Source organism: Dioscorea cayenensis, chromosome 5, assembly GCF_009730915.1.
Source record: "Dioscorea cayenensis subsp. rotundata cultivar TDr96_F1 chromosome 5, TDr96_F1_v2_PseudoChromosome.rev07_lg8_w22 25.fasta, whole genome shotgun sequence".
Classification (NCBI taxonomy): domain Eukaryota; kingdom Viridiplantae; phylum Streptophyta; class Magnoliopsida; order Dioscoreales; family Dioscoreaceae; genus Dioscorea; species Dioscorea cayenensis.
The window spans coordinates 192764-207297 of NC_052475.1; the positions used below are offsets into that span (position 1 = coordinate 192764).

General features: G+C 39.6%; 2 protein-coding genes across 2 annotated transcripts; both read left to right on the forward strand.

Annotated features, from left to right (window-relative positions):
• The first annotated feature begins 6565 nt into the window (after positions 1-6565).
• Positions 6566-7063, forward strand: LOC120261421 (nucleolin-like). Its single transcript, XM_039269308.1, has one exon. The coding sequence runs from the start codon at positions 6566-6568 to the stop codon at positions 7061-7063; it is 498 nt and encodes a 165-aa protein (XP_039125242.1).
• A 1030-nt stretch (positions 7064-8093) lies between these two features.
• Positions 8094-10072, forward strand: LOC120261424. Its single transcript, XM_039269310.1, has 2 exons — positions 8094-8942; positions 9197-10072. The coding sequence occupies exons 1-2, from the start codon at positions 8094-8096 to the stop codon at positions 10070-10072; spliced, it is 1725 nt and encodes a 574-aa protein (XP_039125244.1).
• Positions 10073-14534: the final 4462 nt, after the last annotated feature.

Here is a 14534-nt window from a genome sequence, read left to right on the forward strand (position 1 = left end):
ATAATTAAACCACATGCATACAAAACATACAGGGAGTCTCTTTCTCATATACGCCATCAGTTTTATTTAAAAAATAATAATAATAATAAATAAATAAACGCTTATGCTATGTATTATCCAATGTTAGAGTGCCAACGACTTTCGGGTCTATTGGTACACGGGTCGCCGATAAAGCTCTCACCGAGTGGTGAGAGTTCGATTTCGGCTGACACATTTCTAGGAGTTATGAATAGTAGTTGTGTCACAGTGGTTCCCAAAGACTCACGTGAGCCGCCCTGCCCCCACTTGTTCCATCGAGGTTTGTGCACGCCTCCTGCCTCAGTGGGTTCGCCCGCTCCTTTTCTCCAAAAAGGTGCAACATATCAATTAGCCATAGCAATATTGGTGAGTGATGACCTCTCACCTCCTGGCATTTTTAGTGTAATTTTTTGATTGAAGCGGCCAAATCACGCTTCTCGGAATATTAGTCCAGTCCACTAAAAGCGCAAGTCTTCCGCCCACTAATGGTCTTTCTTTTTTCATTATCCACTAATCTGTTAATTAAAGTTTAAAGTCTAAACAACCACCACAGTCCATCCTCCCTCATCCTCATGGTCATGGTCTTTTTATAATCCGTTTTCCAATCATTATCAAAGCAAGTCCTCGTCCAAAGTCATGGTATTTTTATATATAATCCGTTTTCCAATCACTATCAAAGCAGGTCCTCGTCCAAAGTCATGGTATTTTTATATATAATCCGTTTTCCAATCACTATCAAAGCAGGTCCTCCTCCAAAGTCATGGTCTTTTTATAATCCGTTTTCAGGTCTTCCTCCAGAAGTCCAGACGGACTCATGGTCTTTTTATATACAATTTACAAAGTCGACGACGTCCTGAATTTGTTCATCCTTGACATTGAATGTAAATGTACGTGATCATGATCATGAGAAGTTACTAATTAACACGGATATATGCCAAGTTGGCCGATCATGACTCCACTAATTATAAAATAAGCCAGCAAATTCCCTGCAGTTGGCTTTGCACTGATCTGGACGGAGGGAGGGAGAGAGAGCAGGCCGCTCATCATGTCATACGGCAGACAACAACAGTATGGAAGCTACGACGGACGTTATGGTGCTCGAAACTATCCACCCAGGCGACCATGGGAGAACATGAAGGAGGAAAACAACAAGGAAGCACCTCAATATCAACATCAGAGGCCTCAAGCTAATCACTGGGGTCATAACAACTCGTCAAGACCTTCACATCAAACTAGAAACAATGAACACCCGCCAAAAGAAAAAGAAGAAGAAAAAGCAACAGCAACATATGGTTATAAACCCCAGTCAAGACACTGTAATGGAGCATCAGGATCAGCATCAACAGACAACTACTACAGAACTGGTGGTGCTGACAAGACCAAATTAGAGGAAGATGGGAAGAGAGAGTCCAATAGTCATTCCAATTCAAATGATTCAAAGGCTAGCAAGGACAAACATAGGGAGGAGCAGGATGTGTATCCAAGAAGTAGGCCCACCCTGGCGCACCAAGCTTACCAGCCTTACAATAATGTTGATGAAGAGGATGAAGACGATGAAGAAGAGGAAACCGGTGAGGATTTGGTGAACCAGCTGCTGACGTTGTCCCCACGTGGCCGCCATGTCATTCCGAGGAAGGCCGGAGAACCGAGGAACGGAAACACAAAGATTGTGGTCGAAGACTTGCATGTATTCATGGGCGACAACGAGATAGAGACCTTCCAATGGAATAATAATAGGAGGGATAGAGGTAAAGGCAGCAACGCCAAATAGCCTTCATCTCATCTCATCTCAAATCACTGTATTCCATGCTCTCCATTTCTTTCCTTGCTATTCTTGAATAAATGGATATAAAAAAAAACCTCGTTTAATTTGACTCTGTTTTTTTTGGGGAATGTATTAATGATTTGTGTGGAAAATTGTTGTTATTATTGTCGTCGTTGTTTTTTTTTAATATGTATGAATAAATATGAAATTAAAAGAAACCTCCATAATTTATTTTTATGTACTATTTTTCTAAAATTTTTTTAGAAAAACTTTGTTTTACTTTGTTTGTGGACTTCTGTTGTACTTTGTTTGTTCTGGTTTTTTATGACATAAAAGAAAAACTGAAAACCACTCGTATTAAATTAAAAGAAGAACAACATATAAAAAAAACCCTGAACATAACTAAACAACAGAAAATTGAAACATAGAGTACATAATAACAAAAGAGAGAACAAGACGAAAAAAATGAGAAAATACTAAAGGAAAAAAAGAAAAGAACAGGGATCCACTAGGGGTGGACCAACAAACAATAATAACAACAAAAGAAACCATGGGAAAACCAAGTGACAAAACAAACTCTGAGAAAACGCTAGCTCATGTCTTAGGTGTAGACCTCGTCTCCAGTGACACTTGTTTTGGCTGACAATATTGAATGGGATACCATAAACTCTAGACTGCGTCGAACAGTCACAATGGAATCCTTTAGCTTTGCTTTCTTTTCTTTCTGATGTTGCAAAGAACCACAACAGAAGTATATGAACAATCTTTAAGATAATCAAAGACAAATGCAGAGATTTATCATTAAAGATGCATGCATTTTGTTCTAGCCAACTATTCCAAGTGATTTGCTCAAATGAGCAAATCCCCGAATTCCCACATAGAAGGCCGCGGAGTCAATATCCACGAAGACAACACTTCTTGGAGAGAAAGAAGAAATAGCTGGAAGCTGAAGAAGGCACCCAAAATAGCCCCAGATTTGTTCCGCAAAATTACAACGAAGAAAAAGTAGTCTACAGATTCTCCCATCAACACATAATAAATGTCATAGTTGGCAAAGTGTTACACTTTCTCTTGATCAAATTTTTTAGAGTAAAAATTTTGTTTTTCCAAATTAGCCAATTGAAAAGATTGATCTTTTTCGGGCAAATAGACTTCTAGAAGTGACGAATCATCTAACACCGGAGACCTCTTTCATTTAGAAAGTAGTAAAAAGATTTGACAGTGAACCTGCCATTTGAAGTGAGGCACCACCACTTCAAATCTCTATCTTCAACATTATGAGTAAGGAGTTTTGAGTAGTGCTCATTTGCATCTGAATCTAGCATCAAAAGGTGCATAGTTAGAAGATGTGCTAGCTTTCTTACCGTACCCTAAGGTTTTTTTTTTTTTGCAAAAGGAACTATAAGAGCTGACAAAAAACAAGAAAAAACAGCTAGAAAGCATTGAACACATCTTGCCAGATATACATAGGGGTGTGACCATTAAACTATAGTGACTCCATCCCGAACAACATGATTAATACATCCCCATTTTCTAATTTGCATGTATTTACAATTATATTTTTTATTTTTATTTCAGTAATAAACCACTCTTTTTGTTAACATAACCTTGATAAATCATATTTACATGCATTAGAAAATATTATCTCTATTAAAAAGTCAAACTATTCATGTTTTTTAGCTAACATAGCAATGAGATTATTATAGACAATTTAATAAAGTTGAATTTAAATAAAATATTTTATAATTTTTTTTTGGATAAAAATTGATAAACCACAGATTTATTGAAAATAAAATACAACATATAAGCACAGAACAGATAGAAAAGTAGGAACAGAAACTCTCACCAGAGGTGAGGCATAAATATTTCTAGAAATTATAAAAATAAATTAGCTGATCATATTCTACTATATTATATTATCATTCACTACCATTTCATAAATTAGCTAAATTTATTAAAGTTGAATTAATCAATCGTTCGCTACCATTATATAAATCATAATGAATAGATTTATATTCTGTAGTGAAAATAGGTTCAGATGTCATATTAAATCGAGTGGTATATGAGTTTTTTTTTTTTAAAAAAAAGAATAAACCACGTTAATTACGCAAAAGCAAAGTAAACAGACGATAAACATTGGAGAGGCATATGTAAAATTCAAACAAAATAATAAATAGGCTTGCGAATGCAATGGTCTTTGTTTAATCTTAAATTCCTGTCAATTATTTAGAATCAGCAACAGCCTGCACATTCTACAAGATATAATAATGGTCCACCGAAGTTAAGTAGTCTTCCATCGTGGTCTTTGTTTAATTGGTGGACGCTTGCCCAGTTGCCCCTCAATTATTATTCTTTAATCACTCTGAATAAGCACCCATTCATTCGGCAGGCCTCTTATTCATATCTCTCTAGCTTTACAATTAATTACAGAGAGTGGCAAAACAGAGGAGTCAAAGCGTGCATAGCCTGATTAGCTAGCAATAGCATGGCACACCGCAGGCAACCATATGGTGGCTGGCGCGACCACGGTCGCAGAGGTGCCGATAATGATGACTATGAAGCCCCAAACCAGCGAGCAGCCTATGATCGTTATCCCTCACACCAGCGATCAGCCCATGCTGATGACCAACCCTCCAACCAGCGAACAGAACTAGTCCATGATCGACATCTCCCAAACCAACGGGCAGTCTATGCTCACCAACCCTCAAGCCAGCAAGCAGTCTATCCTCACCAGCCATCGGAAAGAAAGAAGAACAACGACTATGACAAAGAAGACGATGATAATAATGATGAGACGGAGGAGAAGGCCGATGAAGAAACAATATCCGAGAAGGCTCAACCAAATGCACCTGCTAATAAATACGTTGGTGGTTATGGAACAGCATACAACAGGCCTGATCAGGATAACTCCAGCAACAGGTATAGAGATTATCGTAACAATGAAAGAACAACGCACTCGAATCGCTGGGCGGACAGCAGGGGTGGTGCTGGGGTTGGGTATTCTGCTGGTTATGGACATAATTATAACAATGGGAAGAATGCTGCTGCTGTAGTTGCAGATGATGGTGTCGACAATGATGATGAAGAGCAGATGAGGAAAGAGTTTGCAAACCGCTTCACTCTGTCTCCAAGGCGCCAACATGTTGTTGAAAAGAAGGCCGGAGAAGCTAGCCATGGGCAGCCCAACGTTATGGTCGTCAAGGAAATGAAACTCTACTTGGAGCATAACAAGATTGAGAACTTTGCATGGAACAAGAGAGAGAAAGGGGGAAAGGCCAAAAAAACAGGATAAGTAAATCAGTTTCTGATTTGCTTCGAAAATGCGGTCATGTGTTACTATTTGTCTTATTATTCGTGTTTGCACTGTTGTCAGAATTGCTTTGTTTTTAGGCTTTGCCAACTTTACACATTAACCTTTCCGGCTTTCCGACCATCTTCTATGATAATTGATATTTAATAAGGTTATCAATGAAATTTTATTTTCCTCATACAACAACCTTGTTGCCTTTCATACATTCCACCTCATTACTCTGTTTTCTCATGAATAAAAAAAAGTAGATACTCATTTTACTCTGTTTTCCCTTAAAAAAAAAGGCAGATATATATCACTCAAGCCAAAAAAATCACTGATAGTCTTCTAATAATTGAATGTAAAATATGTAAAGAAGTGAGATTCAAAACTTGATGTTACAGTATTATTTATCTTCAATATTATTCACATACTATAAGTTAGGTTCTAATGTTATGCATCATAGTTGTTTTTTAGGGAAGAGGAGCGGGGCGAACCCACTAGAAACCCAGGGACGTGCACAAGCCTCGGTGGAACAAGTGGGGACGAGACCGCGCTCGCGTGGGCGCTAGAACCACTCGTACACAATCACTATTCACAACTCCCAGAAATGTGCCCTCAGCCAAGAATCGAACTCTCACCACTCGGTGAGAGCTCTATTGGCGACCCGTGTACCAATAGACCCGCAGGTCATTGGCAAATGTTATGCATCATAGTTGCATGACAGAGGATTTATATTAATGAACATTCAAGTTTCATTCATTTAAAAAATAATCAACGCATCATTTCTATGGTGTTTAGGATTTAATAAATTACTGATTTTTTTGTATATATATATATATATATCTTTAAGGGGTCGTTAAGCCACTGTAACATATGCACCTCCGTATTTGTCTGGATAAATCAAATGCATCAATTGGATTCAACATAAACCAAGAGCAAGAAATGTGAAAGAAGCTAAGCATATATATTATTGTCTATATATATAGATATGAACCAAGTAGGAAGCAAGGTTAAGGTTAAACAAAGACATTCTTCCTGAGGCCATTGACAAATAATATGAGAGGTAAGGTAAGCAATTGGATAGGTCATGTCAACGTCGGTGGTGTCACCAACCGATCGATCGATCAGCAACAGCAAAATAATTTAACACGTCCAAAGTCCACTCAAAGGTTGGATGAACATTATATACAATTAATGTTGATTTATTTAAGAAAGACTGATTTTTCTTAAATTAAGAAGGAAAGGTCAGAAATTCTTATTCAACGATCATTCGTTCATGTGGTCTTTGTTTAATGTGTTTTGAATCAGCCCAAGCTTCATTCACTGTCAACTAATCAAGCCCCACCCACCCTTTTTTTTTCCTTTCTCCCTTGCTAATATATGTCCAATGATAAACTCTTCACAATTTACAAGAAAAATAACTTGATCTTGCAGTCTGTCTAGATTCAAACCACATCTGAGTGATCAGTTTCATTGTGATGGGATCAACCATGCGGCGCTGGAACCGGTACTACGATGAAGACGATGGTGATGATGATGACTATGCACAGAGAACAAGGGTGGTGCCATGGCAAGGAGGAGATGATGATGACGATGATGATGATCAGAGAGAGAGAGGGCATTCAAGGGCGCCTCCTCCAAGACGTCCCATCCCGCAGCCTCCAACACGCAGAGATAATCCGGATGATGATGATGGTGGTGGTGATAAGAAGGAGGTTGTTGATGACAATGATAAGGAGGAGGATGATGATGGGAGAGAGAGTGAGGATTTAGGAGCTCGTCCAAGGAAAGTTTATCCAAAACCAAAGGATGGTAAAGATGATGTAAGTGGTGCGTTAGCAGGGTTACTTGACAAGTTAAATGTATCTGCTGAAGATGGCCATGACTCTAAGGGTGGCAACATCAATGTGCACCTTCATTTGGAAGGTAATTATTTTGAGAATTTCACATTTAGCAAGAAGGAGAAGGGTGGAGGCCGGCGTCATTGACAGCCTCCCAGTGAAAATTGCATTAAGATATATCATCCATTCATCCATCCATCCACGGTATCCACCCATCCATTTGCTAGCTGTGTCTTTGCTGGAGTGAATGTTTTGTGATTCAGTTCTTTCTCCTGGTTGAGTTGTGTGATAATGAATAAATGCACTGTTAAGTTTTAAACAAAAATTGAAAAAGAAATTACGAGAAAAATGTGGTTTATCCACATTTTCAAGAAAAGAAAAAAAAAATTGGAGAAAATATAAAACCAATAATTCAAAGGATTATTTTTGAGATTGGAAACCCACAAATATATTAAGTTATAATAAGAAACATATAGATCATCTATTGAGAACAAAACTTCGTCCAAACCCTGCCTTATTTCCGATTGGAATGATGTGCAACTTGTTAAATTTTGCGATGCATGTGGTATCTCGTTTACACATTCTGAAAATGCATGTTTGAATCACATTCGCCACTTGGAACAGTCACATTTAGCCCCTTCTAGGGATTTGGCGTCCTCCTATGAGGATCGCGTTAACACTAGTTGCCCATGAATATTATTACCTGGAATGTTAGAGGGCTAGGGAAACCAGCCAAAAGGTTTCTAGTGAAGGATTTCTTAAATATGCACTTTGCCGATGTATGTTGTCTTCAAGAGTCTAAACTCGAAGAGATTTCCCCTTCATGTTGGAGGGAGATTGGTGGGACTCGACTTGATCAATTTTGTTTCCTCCCGGCTCGCGGCTCTGCGGGGGGTATTATCCTTGGTTGGAATGGTGCGTTTTTAACGGGAACGGTCGTCTTGAGGGGGTCCTTTAGTATGACTGTGGAGTTTCTGTCCATAAGAGAGAATTTGGCTTGGAGATGTACTACGGTCTATGGGCCTAATGCTCGATCATTGAAAGCGTGTTTTTTTGGGATGAGTTGCGTGCCAGTGTGGGCCCCCCTGGGTTACCTTGGATTATCTGCGGCGATTTTAATGCTACATTTGACTTGGGCGATAAAATTTCAGGTCAGCCAAATTTTGAGGACATTAGAATGGCAAATTCGTTTCTTCAGGATCTCAAATTGGTCGAACCACCGGCGGTGGGTCGCAGATTCTCCTGGACCAATGGACAAGCTGATCCGATCTGGGTGAAGCTTGACCGTTTCATTGTGAATGACGACTGTGCTCGCTTATTTCCTAAGTTGATCCAGAACAGTTTACCCCGGCTGGGTTCCGATCATGTCCCTATCAGGCTCGAATTCGAATGTCATCATTTTGTCCCGCGGCCTTTTAGGTATGAACTGGCTTGGTCCACTAATGAGGAATTCGAGAGCCATGTTAGGAAGTGGTGGGAGGAATGTGTCCCCACTGGCTGTGGTGCTTTCATCTTAGCTAAAAAGTTAATCTTTCTTAGAGGGCAGCTGCGCCACTGGGCAAAGTTTTCATTCGGCTCCATCAAACTTAGGAAACTTGCTCTGCTCCTTGAGTTGGATAAGCTAGATTCGGAGGCTGAAAATAGGATTCTTTCTCACTCTGAATCTAAACGTGAGGAGGATTTGAGAATTGAGATGTCCATGATCAGTAAGCAGGAGGAGTTATACTGGAAGCAAAGATCGAGACTGCAGTGGTTGAAAGAGGGTGATGACAACACGAGGTTCTTCCATATGGTGGCGAATGGCCGTAAGAATAGGAATTTTATTCCTAGTATCAATCTTAATGGAACCACAACGACGGATTCTAAGGAGATTGGGAAGGTTTTCGCTTGCCAATTTCAACACCAATTTGGTCAAAAAGCGCTCGGATCGGTTCATGATCGACTTCGGAAACTCCTTTCGAATAGGAATTATGTTGATTTGTCCCATCTCGAAAGACCGCTCACGTTGGAGGAAGTTAAAGGCGCGGTTTTTTTGAACTTGGGAAGGATAAGGCACCGGGTCCCGATGGTTTTCCTCTATGTTTCTTTAGACAATTCGGGAGACTATCAAAAAAATTGACTTGCTTATTCTTTGTGAGGATTTCTATTGGGGGAGAGCTAATCTTGAGCGTATCAATTGGGCTAATATTGCTCTTATTCCCAAGGTTGACTCCCCGAGTCGCCAGGGGATTATCGCCCAATTAGCCTTATCAATTCCTCATTAAAAAAATCTTATCTAAGATTTTAGCGACTCGCCTTGGTGATGTGATTAACGTGCTTATCGATTCGGATCAGTCGGCGTTTTTGAAAGGGAGATGTATTTTAGATAATATCGCTACTGCAGAGGAACTGATCTTTAGTTTGCACAAGAGGAATCTCCCTGGTCACATTTTAAAAGTTGACTTTGCCAAGGCTTTCGATGTTGTGGATTGGGACTTTATCTTTGATCTTCTGTCGGCTAGAGGTTTTGGGGCTAGATGGGTTGGATGGATCAAATGTATCCTGGCTTCATCAAAAGCTTCAATCCTGGTGAATGGATCTCCAAACGGGTATATCAGATATCACAGAGGTCTGAGGCAGGGTGACCCTCTGTCGCCATTACTCTTTGTTTTAGTAACTGACGTTCTTAGCTCGATGTTTGCGCACGCTCTCAGCTCGAAAGTGTTAGTGGGGGTCCCTTTGGGATCGTTTGGGAGGAGATGCAATCTGCACTACGCGGACGATCTTCTGATTCTGACTGCTGGTGGGTGTGAGGACCTCAGGATTATCAAGCTGATCCTCTATTTATTTGAAGGGATGTCTGGACTTGAAACGAATTTTTCAAAAACATGCCTTTTCTCTAGTCGACCGGTGTCTCGCCTAGTCATGCGGTCAGAGATACCTTTGCAGGTCAAGGTGGGCTTACTACCAGTTGTTTACTTGGGTATTCCAATATCTGGTAGAAGACCGCGCAAGCAGGATTGGGAAGGGGTCATTCTCAAGGTTCGAAAAAGGTTGGCGGCTTGGAAATTGCAACATTTGTCTTTAGGTGGTCGCCTCATTCTTGTGAATTCGGTGTTATCGGCTATCCCAACTTCATCGGATGTCCATTTTCCGCTTACCTGGTTGGGTAGTTAAAGGTATTGATCGCATTAGAAGGGACTTTCTCTGGTCAGGGCCTGATATTAATCATCCGGGTTGTCGACTGGTTTGCTGGAAAAATCTCTGTCGACCTCGGGATCAGGGGGGTTGGGGGATTCTGGACCTGGATTGATTCAATAAGGCCCTGCTGGGGAAATGGTGGTGGAAGTTCATGACGGACCCTAATTGGAATGGTGCGGAGGTGATTCAATTTAATTATGGGTTATCTCGATCGAATCTTTGGCCTAATCAATCTGGAAGAATCTCCTTCTTTTGGAAAGGGGTGTTGAGCTGTCTTCCGGCTTTAAGGAGTTGTCTCTCCCACAAAATCTCTACAGGCAAGGAGACATTCTTTTGGAGAGACTGCTGGATCAACGGTGTCGCCCCTATGCATCTTTGGCCTGTCGAGTACAGTGAGTGCCGCCACACTAATAGCACTATCTATGAGCTTAGACACTTATTGGAGGAGCAGCCGTTCACCGACAATGAATTCGTCAGAATGTGTTCTATTGGTGTTCAGACATCGGATAGTCACTCAAGAGACATTAAGAGTTGGAGACTTACTGGAAATGGGATTTTCTCGGTCAAATCCTTCTATAATCTTTTAATTGATGGAGGACTCAGATGCCCGATCTCACGATTCTTCTGGAGAAATTGGTGTCCGAGAAAAATCAATCTATTTAACTGGCTTGTGTGGCAAAACAGAATCCTTTCGTTGGAGAACTTAGCTCGAAGGAGATGTAACAGACTTTACCCATCGCTACGTGCGTCATGTGTAACGGCGGGATTGAAACGGTCGACCACTTGTTTATCCACTGCTCCTATGCCAATCTTGTCTGGGATTACTTCATCAGAATCCTTCGCCTTCCACGCTACTGCTATCGATTCGGGATCTTTGGGGTCGGTGGAGATATGGTTTTGCACTCGGAGAGGAGGGCCTTTGGGGACTTAGTGGCGAAAAGCAATAATTTGGAATCTTTGGATAGCTAGGAATGATTGCATTTTCAATGCCAATATTTTGCATGCTCGCTGTCTCATTGTGAAAATTGATCGTATGCTTGTATCTTGGTACTCTTCTCTCACTGGATGGACCAAAGTTGAAGTTGGAGGAGGATTTCAACACCGCTGCATCGAAGCTTAGAGTTCCTTGGCCCTCGTGGTGAAGGCATTCGAGGAGACCCGGTCTTCGAGGAGACGCTTGACCCTAGCACCGCTAGTCTTAGTGTTTTTGTTCATGGCTTTTTTGGGGGTAGATGGCCCCGGCTTGGTTGTTCTTTTTTCTCACTCATCACGCCCTAGTGGTTCGAGTCTCCGACTTTTCTATCTTATTAATGCATTGTGGTTTATCCACTTTTTCAAAAAGAAAAAGGCCAAAAGCAAAGAAGTAATAAGTCCACGAGAAATGAAAAAATACAACACAAAAAACTACCAATAGAGATAAGATGATTTGAACGTTGTTCTATTTCTCCTATCATTGATGTGTTGTATTGTTTTATTTTCAATAAATTGTGATTTATTTATTTATTTATTTATTATATAATAATAGTTTATCTTAAAAATAGATAAATCACTTGAATTAAAAACCAAGTAGAGTACAGCAAGCTAATTAATACATGAGAAAGAAAAACAAACAAGCTCAATAAGCTTACAAATAATTAATAATAATAATAACAATAATAATAATAATAATTCAAAGGAGTTAAGAAAAAACCCAGACTACCACTAAATAGCATAGTCGAAATCATTATGAATAATAGGTGAGTGATGTAAGGTTAAATCTATTGTGCCGTAGTACTATATAGTAATGTGGATCATATTATAAATATATTGTATTATTACTGTTCACTAAGTCCCATGTGGGAGAAACCATATTGTCCACCTCTCCAAGGTTGCTAAACATGAAGGATTTACCATTATGGAGTGGTGGTTATTGATATATTATTTTAAACATACATGGCATGCGCCTAATTATATTACCTAACTAACTATAACCCAATGAACTTTAAAGGTCTCCAACTCTCTTCATCTTGTTCTTCTTTTAAAACAAGCACATGCTCGGTCTCTAATTATCCTGTCGTTGCAACTAGTGTTTTTTTCCTCCATCTTTGAAGCTTCTCCATCTCCTTCCTTCGTTTTCCTATAGCATCTCATCTCTCAATTTTTTTTTTCTCTTCCTATAGCATCTCAGCTCTCAATATATATATATATATATATATTGTGTTAGGAAGACTCAATTTTTCTTCTTCAATTAAACGCTGCAATAATTCACTGTAATAACTAACTATAATAACTAGCTACAACAATGAGCCAAATTAAAACTACAGTAATGAGCCACATAATTTAAAGCATCACAATTACGCCTGTTGTGCCTGTGATTGTTGTGTTTATTTCAGGTTGCTTGTTAATGAATGTTGTGTTCTTGACACAATATATTAATAATATGCTCTTTGGTGGAAAGAGTTTTTGGGGTTCCCGGCATTGCAATAGTGAAAACTCAGTAGAAGTTACTGTAGCAACATTATATTTTATGGTATTGTAGCACTATTACTGTTTATGTATGCGATCTCTATGTGGACCGCAAGACACTCGCAAACCTCTCTGCCTACCCATATATGTGGGTCGCAAGGCACCTGCAAGGCTTACTGTCAACTCTATGCAGCCTTTATGCGGGCCGCAAGGCTTTTAGGCAACTCTATGCGGTCTCTATACAGGCTTATAACCCTCCTAAGTCAAATACAACCTTAGCAATTGCAATTCTAACCCCTATTTATGATTTGGAAAGAGGTAATGTCTACAAAAGTGACGAAATGCATACAATTAATGGAAGATAACAAATTTTAACGTGGAAACCCTTCAAATCAAGAAAAAACCCACGAGGCCCCTTAGAGTCTCTTAAAATTTTCACTATATCAACAATGGGATAACAAGAGGGTTCTTTCTCTGGATGCAACTAGAGGTTTACAACAAAAAGGCAAGATGCGCATCAACAAGATCCTCACAAACAACACATACACCTCATCAACTCAATGATGGATAGATCTGACTAAGAAGTCAGGCCCGGAAAAGGCTCTAATAGGTCTTTTCCATTCGAACAAGAAGAGATTAAAGAAAGATCAAACCCAGTAGGTTAAGAGAGCTATCCGCAATGATTCATTAACTAAAATTAATTTGAGCGAAATCCGGCACCGTTTTGCATCAGATTATCTTGCTTGCTCAAACCCTAACCCCTTTCTTCTTCCTCTTTATTTTGGTTTCCCGCCTCTTTCCCAAACAAGCTACAGCGCGCAACCCCTTTTAACATATCTCTTTCTTCCCTTCACACGAGTGAATTTCTCATTTTGCCTTTCAAACCTTCCACTGTTGACATAGTGTTTTTTTCCTTTGTCACTTAATGTATTTGGCCAAAACCCCATTTATTTTTTTCAGTCAAAATACCAAAGTGGTTTCTCTATTTTGCGTTTTTCGCCATTTTAATCTCTATAATATAAAATCCGTCTTTTTGGTCATCATATTTGCACATTTCCGTCCTTTATTACCTGACGAATCCATCCTTTTGATTCTCGTATTTGCACATTTCCGTTTTTTTTGTCCCTCCAGTTCATTAGCTGGAGAGACCAAAAGGGTGGATCCGTAAACTGGAGAGACAAAAAAAAAACCGAAAATGTGCAAATATACAATGACCAAAAAGATGAATCTGTTAGCTAAAGGACAGAAATGTGCAAATATGAGATAGTAGAAAGATTATTTTGATATTTTAATATATTTCTTCTACCCCACAAATATGGCTGAAACCAAACAAGCTGAACAATATTCACAATTAATTGTGATTAAAAAAGTTTGTAAGTTGGTTTTAATTAAGAATGCAAGGTCAGAAATACTTATTCAACGATGATTCATTCATGTGGTCTTTGTCTAATGTGTTTTGAACCAGCCCAAGCTTCATTCATCATTAGCTAACCAAGCCCCACACACCCCCTCCCCCTTCTTTCTTTCTCCCCTGCTAATATATGCCCCAATGATCACTCTTGACAATTTGCAAGAGAAAAAGAAAAAAACACTTTCAGTCTAGCTTCAAACTACATCTGATTGAGTTTCATTGTGGTGGAATCAACCATGCAACGCTTTCTTTCAGCCATCGATGAAACCGCAGAAGACTTTGCAGGTGTGATAAAGTCGGCATGTCGAGGAAAAGATGATGAAGATGCGAGAAGGAGTAAGCATTCAAGAGGTCGTCCAAGGACAAGCAGGATGATGACGCGAGAGAGAGTCCAACAGGCAGAGATGAACCAGATGAGGATGATGATGATGATGAGCAGGGAGCAGTGGCGGTGCCAGGACTCATTAGAGGGTGTGGCAAAAGTTGACAGAAAAAAATTTCCAGCCGTTGAATAAACTTTTCGACCAGTCAACAAAAAATCTGGCATAAAATTTTCAGCAGTCGAGTGAGAAATTTTTCGAT

What these genes read in the sequence shown, in the direction of transcription:
- LOC120261424 (XM_039269310.1), top strand. Translation starts at nt 8,094, where the DNA reads ATGGCAAATTCGTTTCTTCAGGATCTCAAATTGGTCGAACCACCGGCG. An exon ending in TGGAGGAAGTTAAAGGCGCG is followed by an intron (nt 8,943 to 9,196) that starts GTTTTTTTGAAC and finishes ATCTTATCTAAG; the next exon opens with ATTTTAGCGACTCGCCTTGG.
- LOC120261421 (XM_039269308.1), top strand. Translation starts at nt 6,566, where the DNA reads ATGCGGCGCTGGAACCGGTACTACGATGAAGACGATGGTGATGATGAT.